At 54.4% G+C, this 26,527-nt stretch overlaps 1 protein-coding gene across 1 annotated transcript; it reads left to right on the plus strand.

Moving 5' to 3' along the window:
* Positions 1 to 7,890: 7,890 nt before the first annotated feature.
* Positions 7,891 to 26,479, plus strand: Ccdc112 (coiled-coil domain containing 112). Its single transcript, XM_042672525.1, has 10 exons — positions 7,891 to 8,046; positions 11,843 to 11,961; positions 12,831 to 12,952; positions 15,052 to 15,141; positions 17,611 to 17,686; positions 18,004 to 18,394; positions 22,995 to 23,408; positions 24,935 to 25,030; positions 25,906 to 26,024; positions 26,437 to 26,479. The coding sequence occupies exons 1-10, from the start codon at positions 7,948 to 7,950 to the stop codon at positions 26,477 to 26,479; spliced, it is 1,569 nt and encodes a 522-aa protein (XP_042528459.1). The 5' UTR covers positions 7,891 to 7,947.
* The last annotated feature ends 48 nt before the right edge of the window (positions 26,480 to 26,527 follow it).

The following is a 26,527-nucleotide window of genomic DNA, read 5'->3' on the forward strand; positions in this document are numbered from 1 at the left end:
CTCGAAAGAGTTCCAGAAGGAGTATAACTCAGGTTTGAAAGGGATGGGGGACAGTTCACTGATCACAAAAATAAAAATTAAAAAATGACCCTCCCCCTCCCCCGGGACAGCTAATCGATGCCAATTTAAAAATATTCGAGACGGAAGTAAAAAAATAAATAACTAAAGGTGCGATTTTGGAGGTGCTGCTTCTGCTCCAAGGCTGTTTCCTGTAGCTGGTGAACCAGGCCTGAGGTGTGTTCTGATTGGTTCTGGTTGGTGGTGTAGCCACGGCTGAACCAATCCCGGTGGACAGAGGACGGGCATCTCGTTCGCTGGCTGGGGAGGGACTGAGTCAGGAGTTCCACCCTCACAGCCAGGTCCCGGGCCGGGCCGGGCAAAGAACAGTTATTAATATCACATCACTACCACCGCCAGTCACGAGTGAACTATTCCCCTCCCTGGCAGGGAGCCGCGGCTCGCACACGTGGAAGGATCGGCCGAGGAGTCTTAGGTCCGTGTAGATGTCAAGACCCGGCCACCTGAGGCCCGTGCACACGGGCCGGCCACGGGAGACGTGGCTGCATCCCAGAGCCGGTCCGGCTTTGTGACCACCCTGGCCGCGTGTGCCTGGGGGCCACGGCGAACTCCCTTGGCTACAACCATGGCCAGTTGGAGGCCTCTCCCTAGGTGTGTGAGCCAGGCGTCCCTGGCTTTGCGCTGCCTTGGGATGCTTCCAGAATGTCCTCTGAGGGGCTGCAGAATGCACCCCTCCCCAGGGGTGTCTAGGTGTCTAAGTGGGGAGCCCCTCCCACCCTGGGGTCAGGTGCACGCTCTTTCTTCTGGATAAAAGAGTCCATCGCAGTGAGTGTGTCCGCCATGGATAAGCGGCTCAGCCTCTAAATAAAGACATAAACCCCACGGTCACTTCACCGTGACCTGCTAAACAGGACAGCACACACCCAAGGAAGGGAGGGGGAGAGGGAGGAAGGAAATCGGAAGGGAAGGAGGGAGGAAAGGAAGTAGGGAGGGAGGAAAGGAGGGAAGGAGGGTGAGAGAGAGAGGGAGGGGAGGAAGGGAAGGAAGGAAGAAAAGAGGGAGGAAGGCAGAGAGGGAGGGAGGGAAGGAAGGAAGGAAAACAAGACACTACCTTCAAAACTAACATCAGTGACCAGGCATGGTAGCTCACCTCTGTAATCCCAGCTATTTGGATTACAAGAGACTGAGAAAAACAACTAAAGCTAAAAAGGACTGAGGGCATAGGTCAGGAGTAGAGCCTGTTTAGCCAGTTTAAAGTCCTAAGTTCCACGCCCAGTACCGAGCAACAACAAACAATAACGAGACTGAAGGATCTTTAAAGACATGTTGAGGACCAGAAGACAGCGCATGCAGTGGAATCTACAGAAATCCTACACCTGGCCTGGTCTTTAAAATGACACCGCCATAATTTCCACACACGTCAAATAGAGGTGATGTCACCAGTGGCCTGCAACTATCAGGAAAAGGGAAGCCGAGTTCAGATAAACTCACCGACCTGTAGAGAGGAGAGGTGGGGGATGGACAGGTCCATGACTATTGTCTCCATTAAAAATGATTCGTAAAATCTAGAATGTGCACGAGAATAAGATGTAAAACTGTAACAGAAGTAGACGGGAAGCAGCGCTGTGGCTCAAGTGGTAGATCACTCGCCTTGAGCAAAAGAAGCTCAGGGACAGCGCCCAGGCCCGGGGTTCAAGCCCCACAACCGACAACAACAACAACAAATCTGCACATGCAAGCCACAAAGCCAGAAGGAAAAGAAATCCCGAGCCCAAAGTTATACTCAGTTCAAAATAAAGCAAGAAAGGGAAGGAAATGAAATGGAGCCAGCAGGAAAACTCAAAACAAGACGAGAATGAGACAGCGAACCTGACTCAAACCTATCAGCAGGTTTTGTGGTTTGGGATTTTTTTTTTTTTTTTTTTTTTTTTTTGGTCCGGTCGTGGGGCTTGAACTCTGGGCCTGGGCGCTGTCCCTCAGCTCTTCAGCTCAAGGCTAGCGCTCTACCACTTGGGCCACAGCGCCATTTCTGGCTTTTTTCTGCTTATGTGGTGCTGAAGAATTGAACCCAGGGCCTCATGCATGCGAGGCAAGCGCTCTACCACTGAGCCACCTTCCCAGCCCTGGTCTGGGGTTTTTATTTTTGCCAGTCCCGGGGCTTGAACTCAGGGTCTGGGCGCTGCCCCTGAGCTTTTTTGCTCAAGGCAAGCACTCTACCACTTGAGCCACAGCGCCACTTCTGGTTTTCTGGTGGTTGATTGGAGACAAGCGTGTCACAGATTCTCCTGCCCGGGCTGGCTTTGAACTGCGATCCTCAGATCTCAGCCTCCTGAGAGGCTGGGATGACAGGCGTGAGCCACATCAATTATGAGCCTAGTCCTTTGGATTAAGGCAGCAGCCTAGCGTGGTGGAAATGAACTCTGTCTAAAAGGGACACTTTTCCATCACCCCCTATGGGGCTTGACTTCCACTTCCAGTGTTTTCCTCCAAATTTACCCAGCCACCTTATCAAAAAGAAATCCATGTCACAGCTGAAAGCTAAAAGATCAGGAATAAAATAAGTGCTAGAAATAGTGACCTCGTTTCCCTAGAAACTGAAGGAAATGACTGCTTTATAGGTCACTGGATTTTTTTTTTTTTTTTGGTATCAGAAGCATCTGACTCAATTAGGTTATTGCCAGATGACCTTTAACTGTCTCTCACATAAATAACATGTCCCAAGAGAGCCCTAGGAGCCCTGTGCACTGAAGACATTTCCACCTATTGAATAAGGTATCTTATTTCTGGGTTCAGGAGAAACTTGGTTCCTTCAAATGAACCTAATATGAAAATCTCAGGATTGGAGGTGATACATGATAGAGTTGATAGAGTGCTAGCCCGTGAGCAAAAGTGACAGGTACTGAGTTCAAGTACCAGTCCCGGCCCTACAACAACAACAAAATGAGATGAAAATCTGTTCAAGGCCAAAGGTAGGTGGGTGAGGAATATGTCTCTGTGTAAGAGGATCTCGGTTCGAATCCAGCCAAGGTAGCAAAGACCATGAGATTTTTATCTCCAGTCAACTAGCCCGAAGCCAAAAGTGGCAATGTGGCTCAAATGGTAGAGCACCAGCCTTGAACGAAAAAGCCAAGCGAGTGCACAAGGCCATGAGTTCAAGCCTCCATTCTGGCAGCCCCCTCCCCCCCCAGCCATACAAACAAAAACTCTTATGGGTCATATAAAAGGGATATTATTGTAATCATGATAGGGATGCGGAGATAAAAGTGTGTTCTGACCGGCCAGCACCACACCGTGAGGCCATATCTCAACAGAAACTATCATCACCGTTTTCAAGAGAAAAGCATTCTTCCACGTAGGGTAAGATTGTGAAAAACCACACGCATTGAAGTCTTTAACATTTTCCATTGGCTGTATTTGTGAGTCCGGAGTTGAGAGGCTGCATTTGTGAGTTTTCATTCCTCCGCAGGGCTTTGGCTGGTATGTTTCCTCGGCACGCCACCACAAGAACGTTCTGATTTCCATGCAGGCAGATGGAAAGTTGTGCGGTGTATTTTAATTTGATTTTTTTTTTTAAATTTGCCAAGCATCAACACTGGAGACTGTGCTTCTGAAAGCTGTTTCTCTGGCGACATCTGGTGGCGAAACACTGAACTGCAGCAGCACGAGGCAGGTGCTCTGGGCAGGTGGGCTTGAGCCTCTCCTGCTCGGTCCAACCGTGCTCCTTGGGCTTCATTCTGCTGGATTCACACCTGCGTATTCGGATGTATGTAAATATATATGCACACATATTCATATGTATGTATGTGTGTGTTTGTGTGCATGTACACTTATATATTGTATATAATATGTACTATATGAACATGTTAAATGACTTGGATCATCTTCGTACCCTTTCCTTAATTTAATTCCTGATCAGATAGCTGTTAGTTTGTCACAGGAGGGCTGGGGACTCGGCTCAGCCTCCACTACTCAGGCTGCGAGAACGGACAGAAATCCTGAGGGATTTTGATTTTCCTCTCTCTCTCTCTGACTGTATCGGGGCTCGAACTCAGGGCCTCGGGCTTATGAGGATGGCATGGTACCGCCGAGCCACACCCCCCGGCCCTGTTCGGCCTGGTTCGTTTTAGGATTAGGTCTCGCTTCCCTCCCAGGTGCGTGGCTGAGCGCAGGGGGTGTTAGGTCCCTGCTGGGGTCCCAAGCAAGCGGGTGCTACAGAATCTGGTGACCCTCCGTGGAGAGGGTGGCATGTGGCTTTTCCTGGCCGGGCTGGCCTCAAATCACCAGCCTCCTAATTACAGCCTCTCCCATTGCTTGGTGTGGCAAACAGAGCTCCTAGCTAGGGACTGAGATGGAGTCTCTTGGACTTTTCTCCTTGGGCTGACCTCCAACGGCAAACCTTTTTTTTTTTTCCTGCCTCACAAGCAGCTAGGATTACAGATGCGAGCCACTGAGTGCCTGTCTCCACTGGCACAAACTGGAAATAAGATCACTTGGAAAATACAGAATAACTTTAATTTCCCCCCCCCCCCAAGATCACTGAAGCCCCAACTGCTCATGGCCATTTTATTGTTTCCTTGATGTGTGCTTGGTGCTCTTCTATGTTTGTGTAGAGGAATGTGGGTTTTCATTTAAAATTCTCAAACAGGAGTAAAGATGTAAACTGGAAAACTGTTTTATACCCACCAGCCAGACGTCTGAGAAATTGCCTCTAAATCCCAAGGACTCTACATATGAAATATGAGTTTAATATCCAAAGTAACTAAAACAAATGAGTACCTCCTCCAGACTTTCTGGAATAAATGCTAGGCGCACATACGTGGTGTGGGCTGCAGTTCTCTGAGAAAGGTACTCTATTGGGATGAAGTAACGTGGCGGTGAAACTCATCCACACCAAAGAGACTTACTGTCCTGAGGTTGATCTGATGCTTAAACCTAGAGCTCACAGCAAAAGAATTTCCAACAGCCATTGTCTTTCACATTTTTTTTTGGCCGGTCCTGGGGCTTGAACTCAGGGCCTGGGCACTGAATGGCTCAGTGGTAGAGCGCTTGCCTAGCATGCATGAAGCCCTGGGTTCGATTCCTCAGCACCACATACACAGAAAAGGCCGGAAATGGCGCTGTGGCTCAAGTGGTAGAGCGCTTGCCTTGAGCTAAAGAGCTGAGGGACAGCGCCCAGGCCCAGAGTTCAAGCCCCACGACTAGCAAAAAAAATTAAAAGTCTCTGTGAAGCAATTTCTTCCTGCCCTGTTGATTAACACTGGTTTCTATCTCGAACCACAAAAGACATCCATTTGTGAAAAGTATGTAAAAGAGTGATAGAATGTTCAGATGACAATTAAAGTGTACTTAGTGTATTATTTAAAAAGATGAAAGGGGCGGCGTGGACTGATGTGCGCTGACAGCCTGAATAAGGATAAGCTTTGTACAGCTGCTTAAAGACAACCAGGGAGGGAAAAAGGGTAAATCTGATGCCCAGGCATAAGATGGATATCTCGGATGGTTTGCAGATTTGGAGGGATTTCCTTGGCTCTCCTGGGCCCGGTGGCCTTGGGCTGGGATCGGCGATGGAGCTGTGTGCCGGGGTGGTTCACTGAGCTACATTCGTTTGGATTGTACTTGGAAGGTGACCTTAGGTGAGGTTTTGGTTTGCTCGTTTCTGGTACCCATCCTGTCTTATTAGCCAATTACACATTCCTTCCTAGGCCCGGGTCTGCCGTCCACATGGTAGTAGCAGTCACAGTTCCATGCGGTCCAGTCACACCTGTCCAGCTGTCCTCTCCTCAAATACAGCCATGAAAAACAAAGAGCACAAGAAAGGAAAGGCAGTCAGGGGAAACATTCACAAAACCCCTGTGATTCTTCAGCGTCCACGCGTAAGTCCACACGCAGAGCCACCAGGGTGGCAAGGGGTGCGGGAAGCCTCAGCGAGTGGAACCCCCCTCCCCCCTCCCCTCCCTCCCCCTCCCCTCCCCTCCCGCCCTCCCCCCTCGCCCCCTCCCCCCTCCCCCCTCCGTCCTCCCTCTCTCCCTCCCCCTCCCCTCCCCTCCCCCCTCCCCCCCTCCCCTCTCCTCTCCCTCCCCCCTCTACCTCTTTCCCCCCCTCCCTCCCTCCCCTCCTTCCCCTCCCTCTACCTCTCCCTCCCCTCTCCCCCTCTCCCCCGTCTCCTCCCCCTCTCCCTCCCCCTCCCCCTCTCCCTCCCCCTCTCCCCCTCCTCCTCCCCCTCCTCCCTCCCCCCTGCCCCTCCCTCCCCCTCCCCTCAACCCCCCACCCCCCCCTCCCGCACATCAGGGCGAAATCCCAGCCTTCCAGACAGTCTTCACCGCGAGGCCTCCACCCTCTCCTCCCACGGGGAGAGGCCTCGGCGGTCCCCAGCAAGCGGCTCCCGGTGATGTCAGACCACGCCGGACCCACACGGGAGCAGCAGGGTCGTCGGCCCACGGCAGCCCCCGGGGCGGAGCCGGAGGGGCGTGCCCACGGACGGCCCCGCCCCGCCCCACGCTCCAGCCCCACCTCCGTGGCCTCCGCCCCACGCTCCAGCCCCACCTCCGCGGCCCCGCCCCGCGCTCCAGCCCCACCTCCGCGGCCACGCCCCGCGCTCCAGCCCCACCTCCGCGGCCCCGCCCCGCGCTCCAGCCCCACCTCCGCGGCCCCGCCCGCGCTCCAGCCCCACCTCCACGCCCCGCCCCGCGCTCCAGCCCCACCTCCACGCCCCCGCCCCGCGCTCCAGTCCCACCTCCGTGGCCCCGCCCCGCGCTCCCGGCCCGCCCTCCGTGGCCCCCGCCCCGCGCTCCAGCCCACCTCCGCGGCCACGCCCCGCGCTCCAGCCCCACCTCCGCGGCCCCCGCCCCGCGCTCCAGCCCCACCTCCGCGGCCCCGCCCCGCGCATCCAAGCCCCACCTCCACGCCCCGCCCCGCGCTCCAGCCCCACCTCCGCGGGCCCCGCCCCGCGCTCCAGCCCCACCTCCACGCCCCCGCCCCGCGCTCCAGTCCCGCCTCCGCGGCCCCAGCCCCGCGCTCCAGTCCCACCTCCGCGGCCCCGCCCCGCGCTCCAGCCCCACCTCCACGGCCCCGCCCCGCGCTCCAGCCCCACCTCCACGGCCCCCGCCCCGCGCTCCAGCCCCACCTCCACGCCCCGCCCCGCGCCTCCAGGCCCACCTCCGCGGCCCCGCCCCGCGCTCCAGCCCCACCTCCACGGCCCCGCCCCGCGCTCCAGCCCCACCTCCACGCCCCGCCCCGCGCTCCAGGCCACCTCCGCGGCCCCGCCCCGCGCTCCAGCCCCACCTCCGTGGCCCCGCCCCGCGCTCCAGTCCCACCTCCGTGGCCCCGCCCCGCGCTCCAGGCCCACCTCCGTGGCCCCGCCCCGCGCTCCAGTCCCACCTCCGTGGCCCCGCCCCGCGCTCCAGTCCCACCTCCGTGGCCCCGCCCCGCGCTCCAGGCCCACCTCCGTGGCCCCGCCCCGCGCTCCAGTCCCACCTCCGTGGGGCCCGCCCCGCGCTCCAGGCCCACCTCCGCGGCCCCCGCCCTCCGCGGCCCCGCCCCGCGCTCCAGCCCCACCTCTGTGGCCCCCGCCCCGCGCTCCAGTCCCACCTCCGCGGCCCCGCCCGCGCTCCAGCCCCACCTCCGCGGCCCCGCCCCGCGCTCCAGCCCCACCTCCGCGGCCCCGCCCCGCGCTCCAGCCCCACCTCCGCGGCCCCGCCCCGCGCTCCAGCCCCACCTCCGCGGCCCCGCCCCGCGCTCCAGCCCCACCTCCGCGGCCCCGCCCCGCGCTCCAGCCCCACCTCCGCGGCCACGCCCCGCGCTCCAGGCCCACCTCCGTGGCCCCGCCCTGCAGCCCGGCACCCCCGGGCGTGGCGTGGCGTGCGGACGCCGGCGGGCCGCGCGGGGCCGAAGCCCCAGCCCCGGCTGCTGGGCCTCGCTCCGTGAGGAGACATGGCGGCCCTGACGACGGTGGTGGCGGCGGCGGCGGCAGCCACGGCGGGGGCGGGGGCGACGCCCGGGCCCGGCGCGGGAGCGGCGGCGTCTCCACAGGTGACAGGGCCGGCGGGGCGCGGGCCGGGGCGGGCGTGGCCTGGGCCCGGGTCGGGGGGAGGGGGTCGCAGGCCGGGGTCTGAGGGCCGGGGTCTGAGGGCCGGGGGGGGGGCAGGCCGGGGTCTGAGGGGCGGGGTCTGAGGGCCGGGGTCTGAGGGCCGGGGGGGGGCGCAGGCCGGGGTCTGAGGGGCGGGGGGGGGGGCAGGCCGGGGTCTGAGGGGCGGGGGGGGGGCAGGCCGGGGTCTGAGGGGCGGGGGGGGGCAGGCCGGGGTCTGAGGGCCGGGGGGGGGGCGCAGGCCGGGGTCTGAGGGGCGGGGGGGGGCGCAGGCCGGGGTCTGAGGGGCGGGGGGGGGGCGCAGGCCGGGGTCTGAGGGCCGGGGGGGGGGGCGCAGGCCGGGGTCTGAGGGGCGGGGGGGGGGCGCAGGCCGGGGTCTGAGGGGCGGGGGGGGGGGCGCAGGCCGGGGTCTGAGGGGCGGGGGGGGGGGGCGCAGGCCGGGGTCTGAGGGGCGGGGGGGGGGGCGCAGGCCGGGGTCTGAGGGGCGGGGGGGGGGGGCAGGCCGGGGTCTGAGGGGCGGGGGGGGGGGGCGCAGGCCGGGGTCTGAGGGGCGGGGGGGGGGGGCGCAGGCGGGGTCTGAGGGGCGGGGGGGGGGGCGCAGGCCGGGGTCTGAGGGGCGGGGGGGGGGGGGGGCGCAGGCCGGGGTCTGAGGGGCGGGGTCTGAGGGGCGGGGTCTGAGGGCCGGGGTCTGAGGGGCGGGGGGGGGGGGCGCAGGCCGGGGTCTGAGGGCCGGGGGGGGGCGCAGGCCGGGGTCTGAGGGGCGGGGGGGGGGCGCAGGCCGGGTCTGAGGGGCGGGGTCTGAGGGCCGGGGTCTGAGGGCCCGGGGGGGGGGGGGCAGGCCGGGGTCTGAGGGCCGGGGTCTGAGGGGCGGGGTCTGAGGGGCGGGGGGGGGGGGGCAGGCCGGGGTCTGAGGGGCGGGGGGGGGGGCAGGCCGGGGTCTGAGGGGCGGGGTCTGAGGGGCGGGGGGGGGGGCGCAGGCCGGGGTCTGAGGGGCGGGGTCTGAGGGCCGGGGTCTGAGGGGCGGGGTCTGAGGGGCGGGGGGGGGGGGCGCAGGCCGGGGTCTGAGGGGCGGGGTCTGAGGGGCGGGGTCTGAGGGCCGGGGTCTGAGGGGCGGGGTCTGAGGGCCGGGGTCTGAGGGGCGGGGTCTGAGGGGCGGGGGGGGGGGCGCAGGCCGGGGTCTGAGGGGCGGGGGGGGGGGGCGCAGGCCGGGGTCTGAGGGCCGGGGGGGTGCGCAGGCCGGGGTCTGAGGGGCGGGGTCTGAGGGGCGGGGTCTGAGGGCCGGGGTCTGAGGGGCGGGGTCTGAGGGCCGGGGTCTGAGGGGCGGGGTCTGAGGGGCGGGGGGGGGGGGCGCAGGCCGGGGTCTGAGGGGCGGGGTCTGAGGGCCGGGGGTGGGCGCAGGCCGGGGTCTGAGGGGCGGGGTCTGAGGGGCGGGGTCTGAGGGCCGGGGTCTGAGGGGCGGGGTCTGAGGGCCGGGGTCTGAGGGGGCGGGGTCTGAGGGGCGGGGGGGGGGGCGCAGGCCGGGGTCTGAGGGGCGGGGTCTGAGGGGCGGGGTCTGAGGGCCGGGGTCTGAGGGGCGGGGTCTGAGGGCCGGGGTCTGAGGGGCGGGGTCTGAGGGGCGGGGTCTGAGGGCCGGGGTCTGAGGGGCGGGGGGGGGGGCGCAGGCCGGGGTCTGAGGGGCGGGGTCTGAGGGGCGGGGTCTGAGGGGCGGGGTCTGAGGGCCGGGGTCTGAGGGGCGGGGTCTGAGGGCCGGGGTCTGAGGGGCGGGGTCTGAGGGCCGGGGTCTGAGGGGCGGGGTCTGAGGGCCGGGGTCTGAGGGCCGGGGTCTGAGGGGCGGGGGGGGGGCGCAGGCCGGGGTCTGAGGGGCGGGGGGGGGGGCGCAGGCCGGGGTCTGAGGGCCGGGGGGGTGCGCAGGCCGGGGTCTGAGGGGGGGGCGCAGGCCGGGGTCTGAGGGCCGGGGGGGGGGCGCAGGCCGGGGTCTGAGGGGGGGGGCGCAGGCCGGGGTCTGAGGGCCGGGGGGGGGGGCGCAGGCCGGGGTCTGAGGGCCGGGGTCTGAGGGCCGGGGGGGGGGGGCGCAGGCCGGGGTCTGAGGGGGGGGGCAGGCCGGGGTCTGAGGGCCGGGGGGGGGCACAGGCCGGGGTCTGAGGGGGGGGCGCAGGCCGGGGTCTGAGGGGCGGGGTCTGAGGGGGGGGGGCGCAGGCCGGGGTCTGAGGGGGGGGCGCAGGCCGGGGTCTGAGGGGCGGGGTCTGAGGGGGGGGGCGCAGGCCGAGGTCTGAGGGGGGGGGCGCAGGCCGGGGTCTGAGGGGGGGGGGCGCAGGCCGGGGTCTGAGGGGGGGGGCGCAGGCCGGGGTCTGAGGGGGGGGCGCAGGCCGGGGTCTGAGGGGCCCAGGGGCGGCAGGGCCCAGGCGCAGGCGGCCCGTGCGGGGCGGGAGGCGGGTGCTGGGGGCCACGCCGACCCCCCCCCTCCGCCCCGTCCCGCCGGCCCGGGGCCTGGTGGGTCCTCGCGTCGTTCAGGCGCCCGGCCCCGCTCTTCCCTCCCCGCTGTTCCCTGGCGCGGCCGCAAACCTATGGTGCGTGCGCCCCGTCGGCAGCCCCCCCGCGCACCCCCCCCCCCCCCCCCCGCGCACCCCAGCGCCCCGCACGGTGCCCAGCTGGGGGACGCCACCCTCCTCCCCCGCTGCCGCCCGGGGCTTGGACTCAGCTCCCTGCTCTCGCCTTTGGGCGAGGGGGGGGGGTTGTGCTCATCGACGGTCACAGCACTCCGTTTAGCACTTTAAAACATATTCCGGTCCTTGCCTGGAATCCTAGCTACTCAGGAGGCTGAGATCTGAGGATCGGGGTTCAAAGCCAGCCTGAGTGGACTTTTATCTCCAGTCAACTACTCAGAAGAAGCCATACGTGGCACTGTGGGTCAAGTGGTAGAGAGCTAGCCTTAAGCTAATAAAGCTCAGGGACGGCGCCCAGGCCCAGAGTTCAAGGCCCAGGACTGGCATAAGACTGATATTCCTTTTTCCACAAAGTATTCTGTGTGCGCGCCCGCACAGACACACACACACACTGGGGCTTGAACTCAGGGCCTGAGCTTCTGTGCTCAGGGCGGGTGAGCTACAATTTGAGCCATAGCTCTACTTCTCCTCTTCTTGAACTCAGGGCCTGGGCACTGTCCCTGAGCTTCTTTTGCTCAAGGCTAGTGCTCTACCACTTGAGCCACAGCTCTGCTTCTGGCTTTTTTTGTGTATGTGGTACTGAGGAATCAAACCCAGGGCTTTATTCATGCTAGATGAGCACTCTACCTCTAAGCCACCTTCCCAGCCTACTTCCCACCTTTTTGGTGCTTAATTAGAGTTAAGGGGCTCACAGGCTTTCTTGCCAGGGCTGGCTTCGAAATCCGATCTCCAGATCTCAGCCTCTTGAGTAGCCAGGATGACGGGCTTGAGCCACAGCGCCTGCCCGTAGGTGTGGGTTTTTTTATTTTTATTTTTTGTGAACATACTGTACAGAGGGGTGACAATTACATGGGCAAGATAATGAGTACATTTCTTATCAAGCATTGCAGCCTCCTCTGTTTACCCTTCACATCTCTTCCCAGCATCCGCCCCCCCCCTCCCACGTAGGTGTGTTTTTTAAAAACTGGTTTGACCCTAAAAGGATCCCCTGAGAAACTCTACTGTTGATGTTCTATGTGAAAACCATTGCACATGGATGTTTTTATTATTGGTACTGATGTTTTTGTTCTCTGTGCAGAGCAATAGCTATCTGGGTGCCTCTGGTAGAATTCGGCCTCAGCTGCAGAACTGGAAGCAGAAAGTTAGTCGCATGAAGAGAGCAGAATTCCTACGCACAGCAGAAAAATTAAAAAATCAGTAAGTATAGCATTACTAGTAATTTGTGTATGGACAACAGAAAATTAATCCAACAGGACCTTACCTACTCCCACATGATTAGAAATATCCTGTCCAGTATAACAGCAGAAAGGCAGGCTTAGATCTGTGGATCACGGTTCAAAGCCAGCCCGGGCCAGAGAGGCTGTGAGACTCATCTCCAGTTAACCACTAGAAAGCCAGAAGTAGAACTGTAGTTCTAAGTGGTAGAGCACTGGCCTGGGGGACAAAAGCTCAGGGACAGGCCCACACCAGGCCTTGAATTCAAGCCCACAACTGAACCCCCCAAAAAAGATTGACACTTGATAATAGACTACTTAATATAGTCTATTTTACCATACTAAAGTAGTATACTTCAAGGACAATACGATAGCTATCTCTTTACATTTTTGTGTATCAACATTTTTCATTTTTTAGCTGTGCTGTACATATTTTAACATTTATTAGTCATATAACAGTTCAAATTACAGTTGATACTCGTGGAACTTAACTCCCTGCTCTTTATTTTGACTAATATTTTGATTCTTGAACTTTGTTAATCAAAGTAATTATTTTCTTATTCTGTAAATGAATTGATCAGAATATAAAGTTGTGATTACCACACACATTTTCATATTTTAAATAATTAAGCATATTTGAGTCAGCCAGGTGGTAGACCCCAAGACTTCAATGAAAAAGCTAAGGGACCACACCCAGGCCCTGAGTTTAGGCCCTAATAGTGGTACTAAAAAGATTTATTTATATATATTTATATATATACATTATATATGTATATATACATATATATACTTAAGTAAATAATCAAACTTGTTAATCTGAATCACTTATACCATTTGTCTCTTTTCCTGAAGGGTTATTATCATAGAAAAAGATAAGTACAGTCATCTCTACAACCAAAAGAGTGACTTCAGAACTGAGCACAATATGCTGGAAGAATTGGAAAACAAATTGATTAACAGCAGGAAAACAGAAAGTAAGTAGAGTTTGATGAACAGAAACGGTTCACGATGAAATCCATCCTTTCCTGCCCGTCCATCTGTGCTGCGTGTTCCGTTGAGTCCTTTGGTTGGTGTTACATGTGTCTTTCAGCTCACTCACTTGACTGGTAGCTTCCATTTTAATAGGAAAGAGAATGGGGGGGAGGGGGTAATTGACTCATCCGTACATGCTATTAAAATCTCTCAGAAGTGGCTTGTGTCCTGGGCTGTCTGACCTTAGCTGGTTCTGGCCGTGGTGACTGGGTTCTGGCTCCCTTAAGCAACACAGATCAGAATGTCTGCTTAGGAGCTGTAGGAAGTAACAGGCCACATGGTTCTGTGTTTCCGCCCCAAGAGAGCTGAACAGAATAAAGTGCCATTGTCCGCACAGGTAAATCTGCCCTGCGTGCTGTGAGATGAAGGCATTCTCAGTGGTGTGCTTAATGCTCACCCGTAGAAATCTGTGATGGTACCTTGTAGACTGCACCCGTGCATGCTGGGAAATCTGTATCAAACTGGTGCTACTTAGCGTTGCTTACGGGAGAGATAAGGGTCCCCAGGCACCTAAGTTTTGTAAAATACTGACCTACTACCGTAGAGATTGCACTGTGTGTGGTACTCTCGCATCACCAGTTCACAGAAATTTCTAGTCATTCTTTCACAGTGCTAGAGCACACTGTTTTAAAAAGTCGCCCAGTCAGAGTGCTCCCGGTCCTCATGTGAGTGCCTTGTTCTGGGCCACCCAGAGCTTCGCCTCACAGATAAGTGGAGACATTGCTGGCCTCGTATTCTTGCATTGCTTTTGCAGAGAAGCAGAACTGCTGGTTGGTGACTCTGAGGCCACTTCACTCCCCCTTTGCAAAGGCGACCTGGACCTCCCATTTCCCTTTGGTAATGACACCTAGGTTTGTCTGAGCCAGGAAGGTTTTCCTTGATGGAATTCCCAGGTTGTACGTTTTAAAGGATAGAGCCAAGCTGGAGTTGTGGCTGTTTCTTTGGAGGCTGATTGTGCTTCCCTGGCTCAGGCTGCAGCCTGGCTCAGTGTGCGGGGCCTGCACCCGGGCCTGGCTTTCATCCTCAGTGCCACCAAAGGGGAAAAGAAATTGTAAGGAGTTTTGGATTGAACTGTTAGGGTGCTTGGGGTTCATTTGTGAAAAATTGCAAAAGCAGAAAAAAAGAGAGTGCATAAAATACCTAAAGATGTACAACGCTGTTGCTGCTGTGTGACTCTGTATGTATGAAGGTGACTATGAGCTACACCGGCTACTGTAAAGAAATGTTACCATTATTAGTTTAGGAAAAAACCAAGGAAGGAGGACTGGGAACGTGGCTCAGTGGTAGAGCGCTCGCCTAACATGCACAGAGCCCTGAGTTTGATTCCTCAGTACCACATAGAAAAAGCCAGAAGTAGCACTGTGGCTCAAGTAGTCAAGTGCTAGCCTTGAGTAAAAGAAGCTCAGGGACAGTGCCTAGACCCTGAGTTCAAGCCCCAGGACTGCCCCCTCCCCCCCAAAAATGGAAGAAGAATCCAGTCAGCTTCCTGCTGGCAAAGACCACATGGGAAGGCCTCAACACCCCTTGTCTATGAGGCTTTTGTTCTGGACCTCGCATTTTACTTCAGGCCGGTCCTTTGATTGAGCTTGTATGCCAGACACACCTCCTGGGGCCTTGACCCTGATTTCACTCACGATTGTAGAGGATGTGTTCAGATTAAGGTGATGGCAATAGGTTTATCAGTATTAATACAATTGCTGGTCACATAGTTCTAGTATGTCTACAATAGTGCTAAGAGTTCTAGTTCTATAATGCAAAACAAAAATGATTTTAAAGAACAAAGGACGATGAGCTTCAAGTTACTGATCAAGCATTTAAAACCCTGTCCGATAACTCAGTCTCCACAGAGGAGCAGCCAGCCCGCTTCCCTCAAGCAGCGAGTAGTGAAGGTCGCTGTCCTTTCAGACAGGGAGGAACGCGAGAGGAGCTCTGTCCTGCCTCGCCCTGTGCTTCCTTTCCTCGGTGACGGGTCGCCTGTGCACAACCCCAGCTGTCACACTTGTCACAGAACTGCTTACAGGAGTGTATTTCTTCCTTACAGGAGCAAAAATCCAGCAGCAATTAGCCAAAATACACAACAACGTCAAGAAGCTTCAGCATCAGTTGAAAGATGTGAAGCCCACCCCTGATTGTAAGTGAACTGAAACGTTGGCATCTTTCTCACCTACTGCTATTTCTAACTACTCACTTAAGAAAATGTGCTTTTCTAATAAGATAGATATTTCTCTCTTTAAAAAAAACAAACGGCTGGGCTGGGAAGGTGGCTCAGTGGTAGAGCGCTCGCCTTGCACGCTCAAGGCCCTGGGTTCGATTCCTCAACACCACATAAGAAAAAAGCCGGAAGTGGCGCTGTGGCTCAAGTGGTAGAGCGCTAGCCTTGAGCTGAAGAACTGAGGGACAGCGCCCAGGCCCAGAGTTCAGGCCCCACAACCGGACCCCCCAAAAAAAAATTGGCTTTAATGCAACAAAACTCTGTTTAAATGATTGGGGATTAGTAAGGAAGCACAAGAGGTTTCTAAAGTGTTTTAAAAAGTTTTTTAACCTTTACGTGCTGCTAAATCTTGTACAAGTATAAGACAGAAGGCCAATGCCTGTGGCTCATGCCTATAATCCTAGCTACTTGGACTGCCAAAATCCAGAGGGGCATGACTCAGAGCCAGCCCAGGCAGAAAGCTCTACAAGAGTCCATCCTGAGAATTACCAGCCAGAAGCCAGGTTGGAGGTTTTTGCTCAAGTGGTAGAACATCAGTCAAGCAAGTAAGCCAGCTGAGCAAATGTAAACCCAAGTTCAAACCCTAAGGAAGGAAGAAAGGAAGGAAAGAATGGGAGGGGAGAGAGGGAAGAAGGAGGGAGGAAGGGAGGGAGGACAGAGACTAGTTCATTTGTGAGGTGGAAAGCATGAGGTACAGCTAATTAAGAGGAAAAAAAGAGGCCAAATGCTGGTGACTCACGCCTGTCATCCTAGCTACTCAAGAGGCTGAGATCTGAGGATCGCAGTTCAAAGCCGGCCTGGTCAGGAAAGTCTGAGGCTCTTCTCTCCAATTAATCACCAAGTGTTATAAAGTGCACTGTGAAGGATAGTGCCCAGAACTTGAGTTCAAGTCTCAAAACAGACAAACACCAAAAACAGACAAAAAACATACATGATAAGGGCTCTTTCAAGAGGTGAGTGGATATATCTATGAGAAAATTTAACCACCACATTTGTCTGATGCAAACTGCAGGTCAAACAACAGTTTGCTAAGTAGGAAATACTTTTTTATTAAAAAAAATTAATTGTAACATTTAATGATATGTATGTTTGGGAAAAAAGTTGTAATGAGAAATGGCAGCCAGGCGCCGGTGGCTCACTCTTGTCATCCTATCTACTTAGGAGACTGAGATCTGAGGATCCTGGTTCAAAGCCAGCCTGGGAGGAAGAGTCTGTGGGACTCTTATCTCCAATTAATCACTCCAAAACCAGAAGTGGTAGAGCGCTGGCCTTGAGCTGAAGAACTCAGGGACAGTGCCCAGACCCAGAGTTCAAGCCCCATGACTGATAAAAAGAAAAAAATTGCAGTAAAAAAATTTGCTTTTGGGGCTGGGATTGTGGCTTAGTGGTAGAGTGCTTGCCTACTGTGCATGAAGCCCTGAGTTCAATTCCTCAGTACCACATAAACAGAAAAGGCCTGGAAGTGGTGTTGTAGCTCAAGTGGTAGAGCGCTAGCCTTGAGCAAAAGAAGCTCAGGGACAGTGCCCAGGCCTTGAGTTCAAACCCCAGGACTGGCAAAAAAAATTTTTTTAAAATTTTGAACAGAGTTTTCTTAATTGCTTAAGAAATGTTTTTTTTTTTGGGTCCGGTCGTGGGGCCTGAACTCTGGGCCTGGGCGCTGTCCCTCAGCTCTTCAGCTCAAGGCTAGCGCTCTACCACTTGAGCCACAGCGCCACTTCCGGCTTTTTTTTTTTCTTTTTGCTTATGTGGAGCTGAGGAATCGAACGCAGGGCCTCAGGCATGCAAGGCAAGCGCTCTACCACTGAGCCACCTTCCGAGCCCCAAGAAATGTTTTTTTTTTTTTTTTTGGGTCCGGTCGTGGGGCCTGAACTCTGGGCCTGGGTGCTGTCCCTCAGCTCTTCAGCTCAAGGCTAGCGCTCTACCACTTGAGCCACAGCGCCACTTCCGGCTTTTTTCTTTTTGCTTATGTGGTGCTGAGGAATCGAACCCAGGGCCTCTGGCATGCAAGGCAAGCGCTCTACCACTGAGCCACCTTCCCAGCCCCAAGAAATGTTTTTAAATTAGGGAACATCTTGGGCTGGGAAGGTGGCTCAGTGGTAGAGCGCTTGCCTTGCATGCCTGAGGCCCTGGGTTCCATCCCTCAGCACCACATAAGCAAAAAGAAAAAAAGCCGGAAGTGGCGCTGTGGCTCAAGTGGTAGAGCGCTAGCCTTGAGCTGAAGAGCTGAGGGACAGCACCCAGGCCCAGAGTTCAGGCCCCAAAACCGGACCCCCCCCCCAAAAAAAAAAGTTAGGGAACATTTTTTTTTCCTCCTCAACTTCAACTTGGCCATCCTGAAACATGACAAGAAAATAACCATTTTCCCATGGACTTTCTTTGTTTTTACAGTTGTTGAAAAGCTCAGAGAAATGATGGAAGAAATTGAAAACGCAATGAATACTTTTAAAGAAGAGCAAAGGCTGATGTATGTGCAACCTCATTTTCATATGGAACAGTGGCCTGCTGACTTTGCATCATTCACCAATAGGTCCTTGTATATCATGAGTCTCACATCAATGCAAAGTGGCCCCTGTCTGTCCCTTAGGGTTTAGATGGCTAGAAGGGGACATATTTGGCTTTTTTTTTTTTTTTAATTCCCAAGGGGAGCAGGCTTGTTTTGAAGACTCAGATTTGCATTGGTGTCACCTGGAGGGGTCCCATAGTTCAGTTTTGAGGGGAATGAAGGGTTAAGGTGGACCGGCCATATCTTCTTCCCCAAGTTTCGTTTGTCTTCTGTTGCAGATACGAAAAGCTTATTAAGGAAGAGAGAACCACTAACAACGAGTTGAGCGCCATCTCACGAAAGATTGACACTTGGGCTTTGGGGAATTCAGAAACAGAGAAAGCTTTCCGCGCCATCTCAAGCAAAGTGGCGGTGGACAGAGTGGCGGCCAGTACCCTTCCGGCGGAGGTGGTGGAGTTTGAAAAATTCCTCCAGCAGACAGGAGGGCGCCTGGGGGGCTGGGATGAGTGTGACCACCAGAACTTCCTGCGCATCCGGAACAAGCACAGGGGGAAGGCCGCCTTCACGCGGGAGGCTCTGCAGCACCTGCCGGGAAGGACGCAGGAGGAGGTGGAGCTGCACGAGCAGTGGTTCCAGAAGTTCCTGGCCCTGGAAGAAAAGAAGAAAAAGGTGAGGATGAGATTAATGGCAAACTCTCACTGGGTTTCTGTGTTGTGGGAGGGTGCTATACTCAGAACAACAACCTGTGAAGTACGCCTGTGGCACTGACAAGCAGACTTGTCCTGCCAGTGTTTCTAGCCCACGAATCACACAGCGGGACATAGAATGTCTGATAGTCCACTTCCCTGCTCAGATTTGCTCAGACTTGTGAAACAAGTCTGCTTCACCAGCCAGGACTGTGCTACTCGGGAGAGGAAAAGCAAGAGGCTGTCGGGAAAAATGCTCCACTGTTACAGGCTTTGAGTTTTTTGTTTCGTTGTTGGTTGTGGGGCTTGAACTCTGGGCCTGGGCGCTGTCCCTCAGCTCTTCAGCTCAAGGCGAGCGCTCCACCACTTGAACCACAGTACCACTTCTGGTTTTCTGAATGGTTTTTATTGGAGATAAGAGTCTCATGGACTTCCCTGCCCAGGCTAGCTTTGAACCAAGATCCTCAGATCTCAGCCTCCTGAGTAACTAGGATGACAGGCGTGTGCCACTGGCACCCGACCTCTTTTAAGATTTTTGACTCACACTTCATTACCCATATTAAAGACTCACAGTTTGGCTATCCCAGATTTTTTTTTTTTTTTTTTTGTCGGTCGTGGGGTTTGAACTCTGGGCCTGGGCGCTGTCCCTCAGCCCTTCAGCTCAAGGCGAGCTCTCTACCACTTGAGCTACAGCGCCACTTCCGGTTTTCTGGTGGTTTATTGGAGATAGGAGTCTCACGGTCTCTCCTGCCCGGGCTGGCTTTGAACCACGATCCTCAGATCTCAGCCTCCTGAGTAGCTAGGATGACAGGCGTGAGCCACCAGCGCCCGGCCGTGATTTTTTTTTTTTTTTAAGTAACCTTGGATTAAAGCCAATTCTCCCCAAGTTCCATTTGCATGAAGGTCCTGGATGGCGTTGGCTGACGGGGTGGTAGGTAGCATCCCTTCCTCCAGCTGCTGAGCCCTTCCTCTGGTTATCAAAACAGCTCTGGTTCCTGAAACTACAGCACAGCCTAGCATGCGCAGGCTCTGGGTTCAGTGCCTAGCAACACGCACGCACATGCACACTCACTCTATAACCATCAAATTCCCTTGGGAGCAAAAGGAAAAATCTGTTCTGGTTGAAAACCAGGGGCTTATATAATCTATTATCTAAAAGTCTGACTTCTGTCCTGGGGTTTGAACTCAAGGCCTGGCGCTGTCCCTGAGCTGCTTTATTTTGCTCAAGGTGAGCACTCTACCACTTGAGCCACCGTGCCACTTCTGGCTTTTTCTGTTTATGCTTTTTCTGGAATGGAACCCAGGGCTTCATGCATGCTAGGTGAGCTCTCTATCACTAGGCCACATTCCCAGCCCTGACTTCTTTATTTGCTTAGTAAGAAATGTATCTGTTCAGCCCGGCGCCGGTGGCTCACACTGTTATCCTAGCTACTCAGGAGGCTGAGATCTGAGGATTGCGGTTCAAAGCCAGCTCGGGCAGGAAAGTCTGTGAGACTCTTATCTCCAATAAACCACCAGAAAACTGAAAGTGGTGCTGTGGCTGAAGAGCTGAGAGACAGCACCCAGGCCCAGAGTTCAAGACCCACAACCAACAACAAAAGAAAAGAAAAGCAATGCATCTGCTCACAGATGATGAAACTGGAGTAATAAAGAAATACGGACTTAGCTGGGCACCCATGGCTCACACCTGTCATCCTAGCTACTCAGGAGGCTGAGATCTGAGGATCATGGTTCAAAGCCAGCCTGGGCAGGAAAGCTCCTGAGACTCTTATCTCCAGGGAACCAGAAAAATGCCCGAAGTGTAGATGTGGACTCAAGTGGGCTTTGCCCATGCCCTGAGTTCAAGCCCCAGGTCCAGCACCAAAAAGAAAGAAATGTAGACTGTTACCAATTCCATTTTTGAAGGTTTAGAGGAAGTAGCAGGGTTTGTGTTGTTCTGGTTGCTCTCTGTCTCTCTGGCCCCCCCCCTCCAGTATGCTGATTGTAGAAAGTTTGGCTTGGGGAATTTTTTGGAACGATTTTGTGAAGCATACGCCAGTTTATAAAGATGAAGCACACGCTCTCCCCGCCAGGCTCCCCTGTCCCACGCTGTTGCTCTTGCTGGCGGCCGCTGCGCGCAGGGCTGAGGTGGAGGCGGTGGTAGAGCATGTGGAGTACTGGCGGAGGGAGGCCGTGGAGTGGGGAGATGGAGCCAAGTTGGAATCTGTGGAATCATAAGACATCAAGGGGAGCCAACCACCTCTGTCCCTCACCTTCTGCCTAGACATGATCTTCAGACATGCGTGGATTTTGTGCGTGCCCTTGAGTGTCTCCTTAACTGTCTGTTCCTCTCCACCCCACCTCTACACACATCGGCCTATCCAACAGAAGCAGGGAGCCCAGCAGCCATGGATATTTGTTTTAGGCCATTTTAGTGACACACGGTGCCATGCTACATCATACCACACCTGGAAACAGGGCTGCTCCCACTTGGTCCCCAGACCCGATGTCCAGTCTGCAAAATCCTGCAGGTGGACAGAGAGGTGATTCCTTGAGATGCGTGTTGTGCCCCTTAATTGACTTTTTTTTTTGGTTGGTTGTGGGTCTTGAACTCTGGGCCTGGGCGCTGACCCTTTTCAGCTCAAGGTGAGCGCTCTACCACTTGAGCCACAGCACCACTTCTGGTTTTCTGGTGGTTCATTGGAGGTAAGAGTCTCATAGCCTTTCCTGCCCAGGCTGGCTTTGAACTGTGATCCTCAGATCTCAGCCTCCTGAGTAACTAGGGCAACAGGCGTGAGCCATAGCTCCCTGTTGACTTTTTTATTTTATTTATTTATTTTTTGGGTCCGGTTGTGGGGCTTGAACTCTGGGCCTGGGCGCTGTCCCTCAGCTCTTCAGCTCAAGGCTAGCGCTCTACCACGTGAGCCACAGCGCCACTTCCGGCTTTTTTCTTTTTGCTTATGTGGTGCTGAGGAATCGAACCCAGGGCCTCAGGCATGCAAGGCAAGTGCTCTACCACTGAGCCACCTTCCCAGCCCCAGACTTTTTTTTTTTAATAGAAAATTTTCTCACTGAAGGAGGAAATGCATTGATTCATTGTGACATGAATTCCTGACATTGAGGACCAGAATTCGAGAAACACTGAATTAGATAGCATTTCGTTTTAATCACCTATGGATATATGTTCAATAAGGGAGGGAGGAGGGAAGGAAAGGGAAACAGTTTCTTGGGAGGGAAGTTATGCAGTATAAATATATCCTAGAGAAGGCTGGTAGAATTTGAAAGGATCTTTACAAACCTGTACTTGGAGCACTGACTATTACTTTTTCTCTGTATGGGTACTGGGGCTTGAACTCAAAGCCAGGGTGCTCTGTCCCTTAGCTTTTTCCACTCAGGCTGGTGCTCTACCACTTGAGGCACAGCTCTACTTCTGGCTTTTTGGTGGTTCATTGGAGATAAGAGTCTGATGAAGAGCTGGGAAGGTGGCTCAGTGGTAGAGCGCTTGCCTTGAATGCATGAGGCCCTGGGTTCGATTTCTCAGCACCACATAAGCAGAAAAAGCCGAAAGTGGCGCTGTGGCTCAAGTGGTAGAGTGCTAGCCTTGAGCTGAAGAGCTGAGGGAGAGTGCCCAGGCCCAGAGTTCAGGCCCCATGACCAACAGCAACAACAAAAAGAGTCTCTTCCTACCAAGGTTTGCTTCAAACTGTGATCCTCAGATCTGATGCCCAAGTTTATAAGATGACAGATGTTGCCAGGTGGTTTTTGTTGTTGCTGTTGTTATTTTTGTGTTTGTTTGTTTTAACACTCTCCAACCCTGTATGCCATGCCCTTTGGAGATGAGCAGGATGAAGAAGACCACATCTAGTGAGCAGCGTGGCCAGGCTTTGGTTTCAGGTAGTCTGGCTACAGGGATCATGTTCTTGACCACCCTACCTCTAATTCCTCTCCTGATACTTGACCATCCAGAAGGTTCTCTCTGCAGTGGAAGGCCACATGGAGGCGACAATGAGACACAGGGAAGGAGAGAGAGGAAGAGATGCACATGGCACTGTGGCCTTGACCTCCCGAGGATGGAGAGGAAAGGAGGGAAGCCGAGGGTAGTCCATTCTTCATGGTTTTTAAAAGTATAGTGATTTTTTTTTTTTTTGGTGCTGAGGAATCGAACCCAGGACTTCATGCATGCTAGGCAAGCGCTCCACAACTGAGCCGCATGCCCAGCCCTGTCCCTGAGCTTTTATGCTCAAGGCTAGCACCACCACTTTAGTCACAGCTCCACTCCCAATTTTTTTTTTTTGTACTTGGAGGTAAGAGTCTCACAGACTTTCCTGTCCAAGCTGGCTTTGACCTTTTATCCTAGGATCTCGATCTCCTGAGTAGCTAGGATTACAGGTGTGAGCCACAAGTGGCCAGCTGGGTGTAGTGATTTTTCTTTTAACAGAGGAAAATAGGAAAACAGTTGCCATTGGTTCAAAACAAAACAGAAAGCAGAGCAGCCAGATCCAGTAATCAATATTCTTTCTAAAAATAATGGGTTTGAGGTTGTATCTCAAAATACTGAAGGTTATTTAAAAACATTTCTATCTTTTTTTAAAAAAATCATTTAGTCTATTCAGAATTGGAAAACTAAAAAACAGCAAAAAAAGGAAGAACTCATCAAGTTAAAAGAAAACCCAGACATGGTGCCTGTTACTGCTTCTAACAAACCGGAAGATCATGAAAAGCACAAAGAGGATCAAAGAAAGAGACAGAAAATGGCGGTTGAAGCTTGGAGAAGACAGAAGAGCCTGGAGCTGTCGATGAAGTCGGCCTCGCAGCTGAAAGAGGAGGAGGAGAGGGAGAAGCGGCAGCAAAGGGCACGCCAGCGCCAGCTCAAACTCAGACTCCTGCTGGAGAGTTACACCCAGCAGAAGAAAGAGCAGGAAGAGTTTCTGCGGCTTGAAAAGGAGACAAGGGAGAAAGCAGAAAAGGCAGAGAGAAAGAAAATCGCTGCTGATGAAATTTCCAGGTTTCAAGAAAGAGTGAGTGGGCTGGGAAGATGGCTCAGTGGTAGAATGCTTGCCTTGCATGCCTGAGGCCCTGGGTTCCATTCCTCAGCACCACATAAGCAAAAAGAAAAAAGCCGGAGTGGCGCTGTGGCTCAAGTGGTAGAGCGCTAGCCTTGAGCTGAAGAGCTGAGGGACAGCACCCAGGCCCAGAGTTCAGGCCCCATGACCAGACCCAAAAAAAAAAAAGAGTGAGTAAATGTATTTGAACTCAGGGCCTCAGGCTTGGGAGGCAGAGCTCTATCTACCCCATAAAACAAAACTGCCAGGCCCCCGAATGATCTTTACAGGCCACACACACACAGGCATTACTTCCAGCTTCTGGTCCACAAAAGTAAATTGAGTTGGGTGCCACTGGCTCATGCCCATAGACCATAGCCTCTCAGGAGGCTGAGATCTGAGGATCTTGGTTCAAAGCCAACCCAGACAGGAAAGTCTATGAGACTCTTATCTTCAATTAGCCAGCAAAAAGCCAGAAGTGGAGCTGTGACTCAAGAGGTAGAGGGCCCAACTTGAATGAAAAAGCTGAAAGAGAGTTCCCTGGCCCTGAGTTCAAGCCCTAGTACCAGCAGAAGGTAACTGCTGTGGTGACAGGTGTGGCCCAATGCAGAAGGGGGTGGGGAGGGGTTGGGGGGGTTGGGGGTGTCTGCCTGATGAAGAAGAAAGAGAGATGGTCCTGGCAGTGGGGGCGCTGTATGACATGTGCGGCAGTACTATCCAGCCACAAAGAAAGGGAGGCGCAGAGAAAAATACATTCCTAGTAGAAATGGTGCTTTCTCTCTTTGAAGCCTTTTTTTTTTTTTCTTTTGGTGCTGGTCCTGGGGTTTGAATTCAGGGTCTGGGCACTGCCCCTGACCTTTTGTGCTCTAGGCTAGTGCTCTACCACTGGAGCCACCACGCTGCTGCTTGAGTAGTTTATTTGAAATAAGAGTCTCCACATAACAGAAAAAGCCAGAAGTGGCGCTGTGGCTCAAGTGGTAGAGCGCTAGCCTTGAGCTGAAGAGCTGAGGGACAGCGCCCAGGCCCAGAGTTCAGGCCCCACGACTGACCAAAAAAAGAAAAAAGAAAAAAAAAGAGTTTCCACAGACCTTGCCCCAGCTGGCTTCTAACTACAGTTCCCAGATCTCAGCCTCCCAATGAGGGTGACAGCTGTGAGACACCAGCTTGCTTTCCGTTTCTTCATAAAAGTTCTATCGAATGAATAGCAGGAGATCCCAGGCCTCCCCGCTCTCCCGGAAGCGAAGCAGGCCATGTAATAAAAGACAAACAACAAACAAAGTGGAGCATTCAGTGACTGATGTACAGCTAGATGGGTTTGTGTTGATAAGTGCGCCTCTCCCAGGAGACGGAGCCTGAGCCTGTGAGCAGGACCAAGGACAGCTCCCAAGGGTGGGGGAGGCCTGCTGCGGCCCATCGCACTTCAGGGCCCTTAGCTTGCGCACAGCTAACACTGAGGCAGATCCTAACACTGTTTTCTTCTCTTTCTGTTGGTATTATTTTAGGATTTACACAAACTCGAGTTGAAAATTCTAGATAGACTGGCAAAGGAAGACGAAAAGGCAGAAAAACAAAGAAGGCTGACCAAATTAAAAGAAAAGGTACTCAGTTCTGAGATTTTGGGTATTTTTTTTTTTTTTTTGCCGGTCCTGGGGCTTGAACTCTGGGCCTAGGTGCTGTTCCTCAGCTCTTCAGCTCAAGACAAGTGCTCTACTACTTGAGCCACAGCGCCACTTCCAGTTTTCTGATGGTTTATTGGAGAGTCTCACGGACTTTCCTGCCTGGGCTGGCTTTGAACCGCAGTCCTCAGTGTCCTGACTAGCTGGGATGACAGACAGCCAGACACCGGAGCCCAGCTCTTGCGAACTTTCTTGTCCAAGCTGGCCTCCCCACTTTGAGCCCTCTGATCTCAGCCTCCCAGATAGCTGGGATTACAGGAGTACGCCACTGGGTTGCTCAGCTAGCTGTACCTCATCCTCTATGTCGACTTTCCCTTTCTTATTTGTTTACATATTTGAAAGCAGCTATTGTTTGAATTCCACCATTGTACATGAGCAAGCAGCTTTTCTTCCTCCCTGAATTATTTCGCCCTTCCTACGTGTCGTTCTTAACTGTATGTGCCTGTGTTTTGTGTCTACGGTGGTATGCTCAGAACAGAGTGTGCTAGAGCCTTTACAGGCCAAGTAGACACTCAGTGATCGTTTTTCACCATTCATTTACTGTGTGATTGGATCACCATTATGCTTTTCCAAAATAGAATCAGATAATAGAAAAGTAAACACCTGGTTTATTGATAAATACACGTAGCCCAAATTTTATTTCAGCTACATGAGCACAATTAGAAGTTCGTTATGAACAAGTCACTTTTTAGCTGATAACAAGTATGTTCCATACTGCTGCTGCAGGTCTCACTCGTGTAATAGAAATAAATTTATTTCCTGAAAGTTAACTAGCCCTACTTTACTTCTGATTACAGGTTGAGAATAATGTCAGCAGAGATCCCTCCAGGCTTTACAAAGCTACTAAAGGTTGGGAAGAACGAACCAAAAACATAGGACCGACAGGCTCTGGGCCGCTTCTTCATATCCCACATAGGTAAAAGGTGTTAGAGACTCATCTACACAGCATGGCTGTGTTGTAAGCGATTTCCTCCTGCACAGAGCCCCGCTGCTATACAGCAGCAGAGTGATAAAAGCAAATATATATATATATATTTTTTTTTCTTTTTTTTGGGTCTGGTCGTGGGGCTTGAACTCTGGGCCTGGGCGCTGTCCCTCAGCTCTTCAGCTCAAGGCTAGTGCTCTACCACTTGAACCACAGCGCCACTTCCGGCTTTTTCTGCTTATGTGGTGCTGAGGAATCGAACCCAGGGCCTCATGCATGCGAGGCCAGCGCTCTACCACGGAGCCACCTTCCCAGCCCCATATCTCTATTTTTAAGCTACTGTATCATCAGTTTTTTTCCCTCCCCCTGCATAGGTACAGTAATTGCTATTTTCTGCTCCTAGGGCAATTCCAACCTGGAGACAAGGAATGAAGGGAACCCCCTGAGCCGGCGGGGTCCCTGCGTGCGCGGCGCAGGGCCGCCGTGGGCTGCAG

Source organism: Dipodomys spectabilis, unplaced genomic scaffold (assembly GCF_019054845.1).
Source record: "Dipodomys spectabilis isolate Male_0828 unplaced genomic scaffold, ASM1905484v1 ptg000714l, whole genome shotgun sequence".
Taxonomy (NCBI): Eukaryota; Metazoa; Chordata; class Mammalia; order Rodentia; family Heteromyidae; genus Dipodomys; species Dipodomys spectabilis.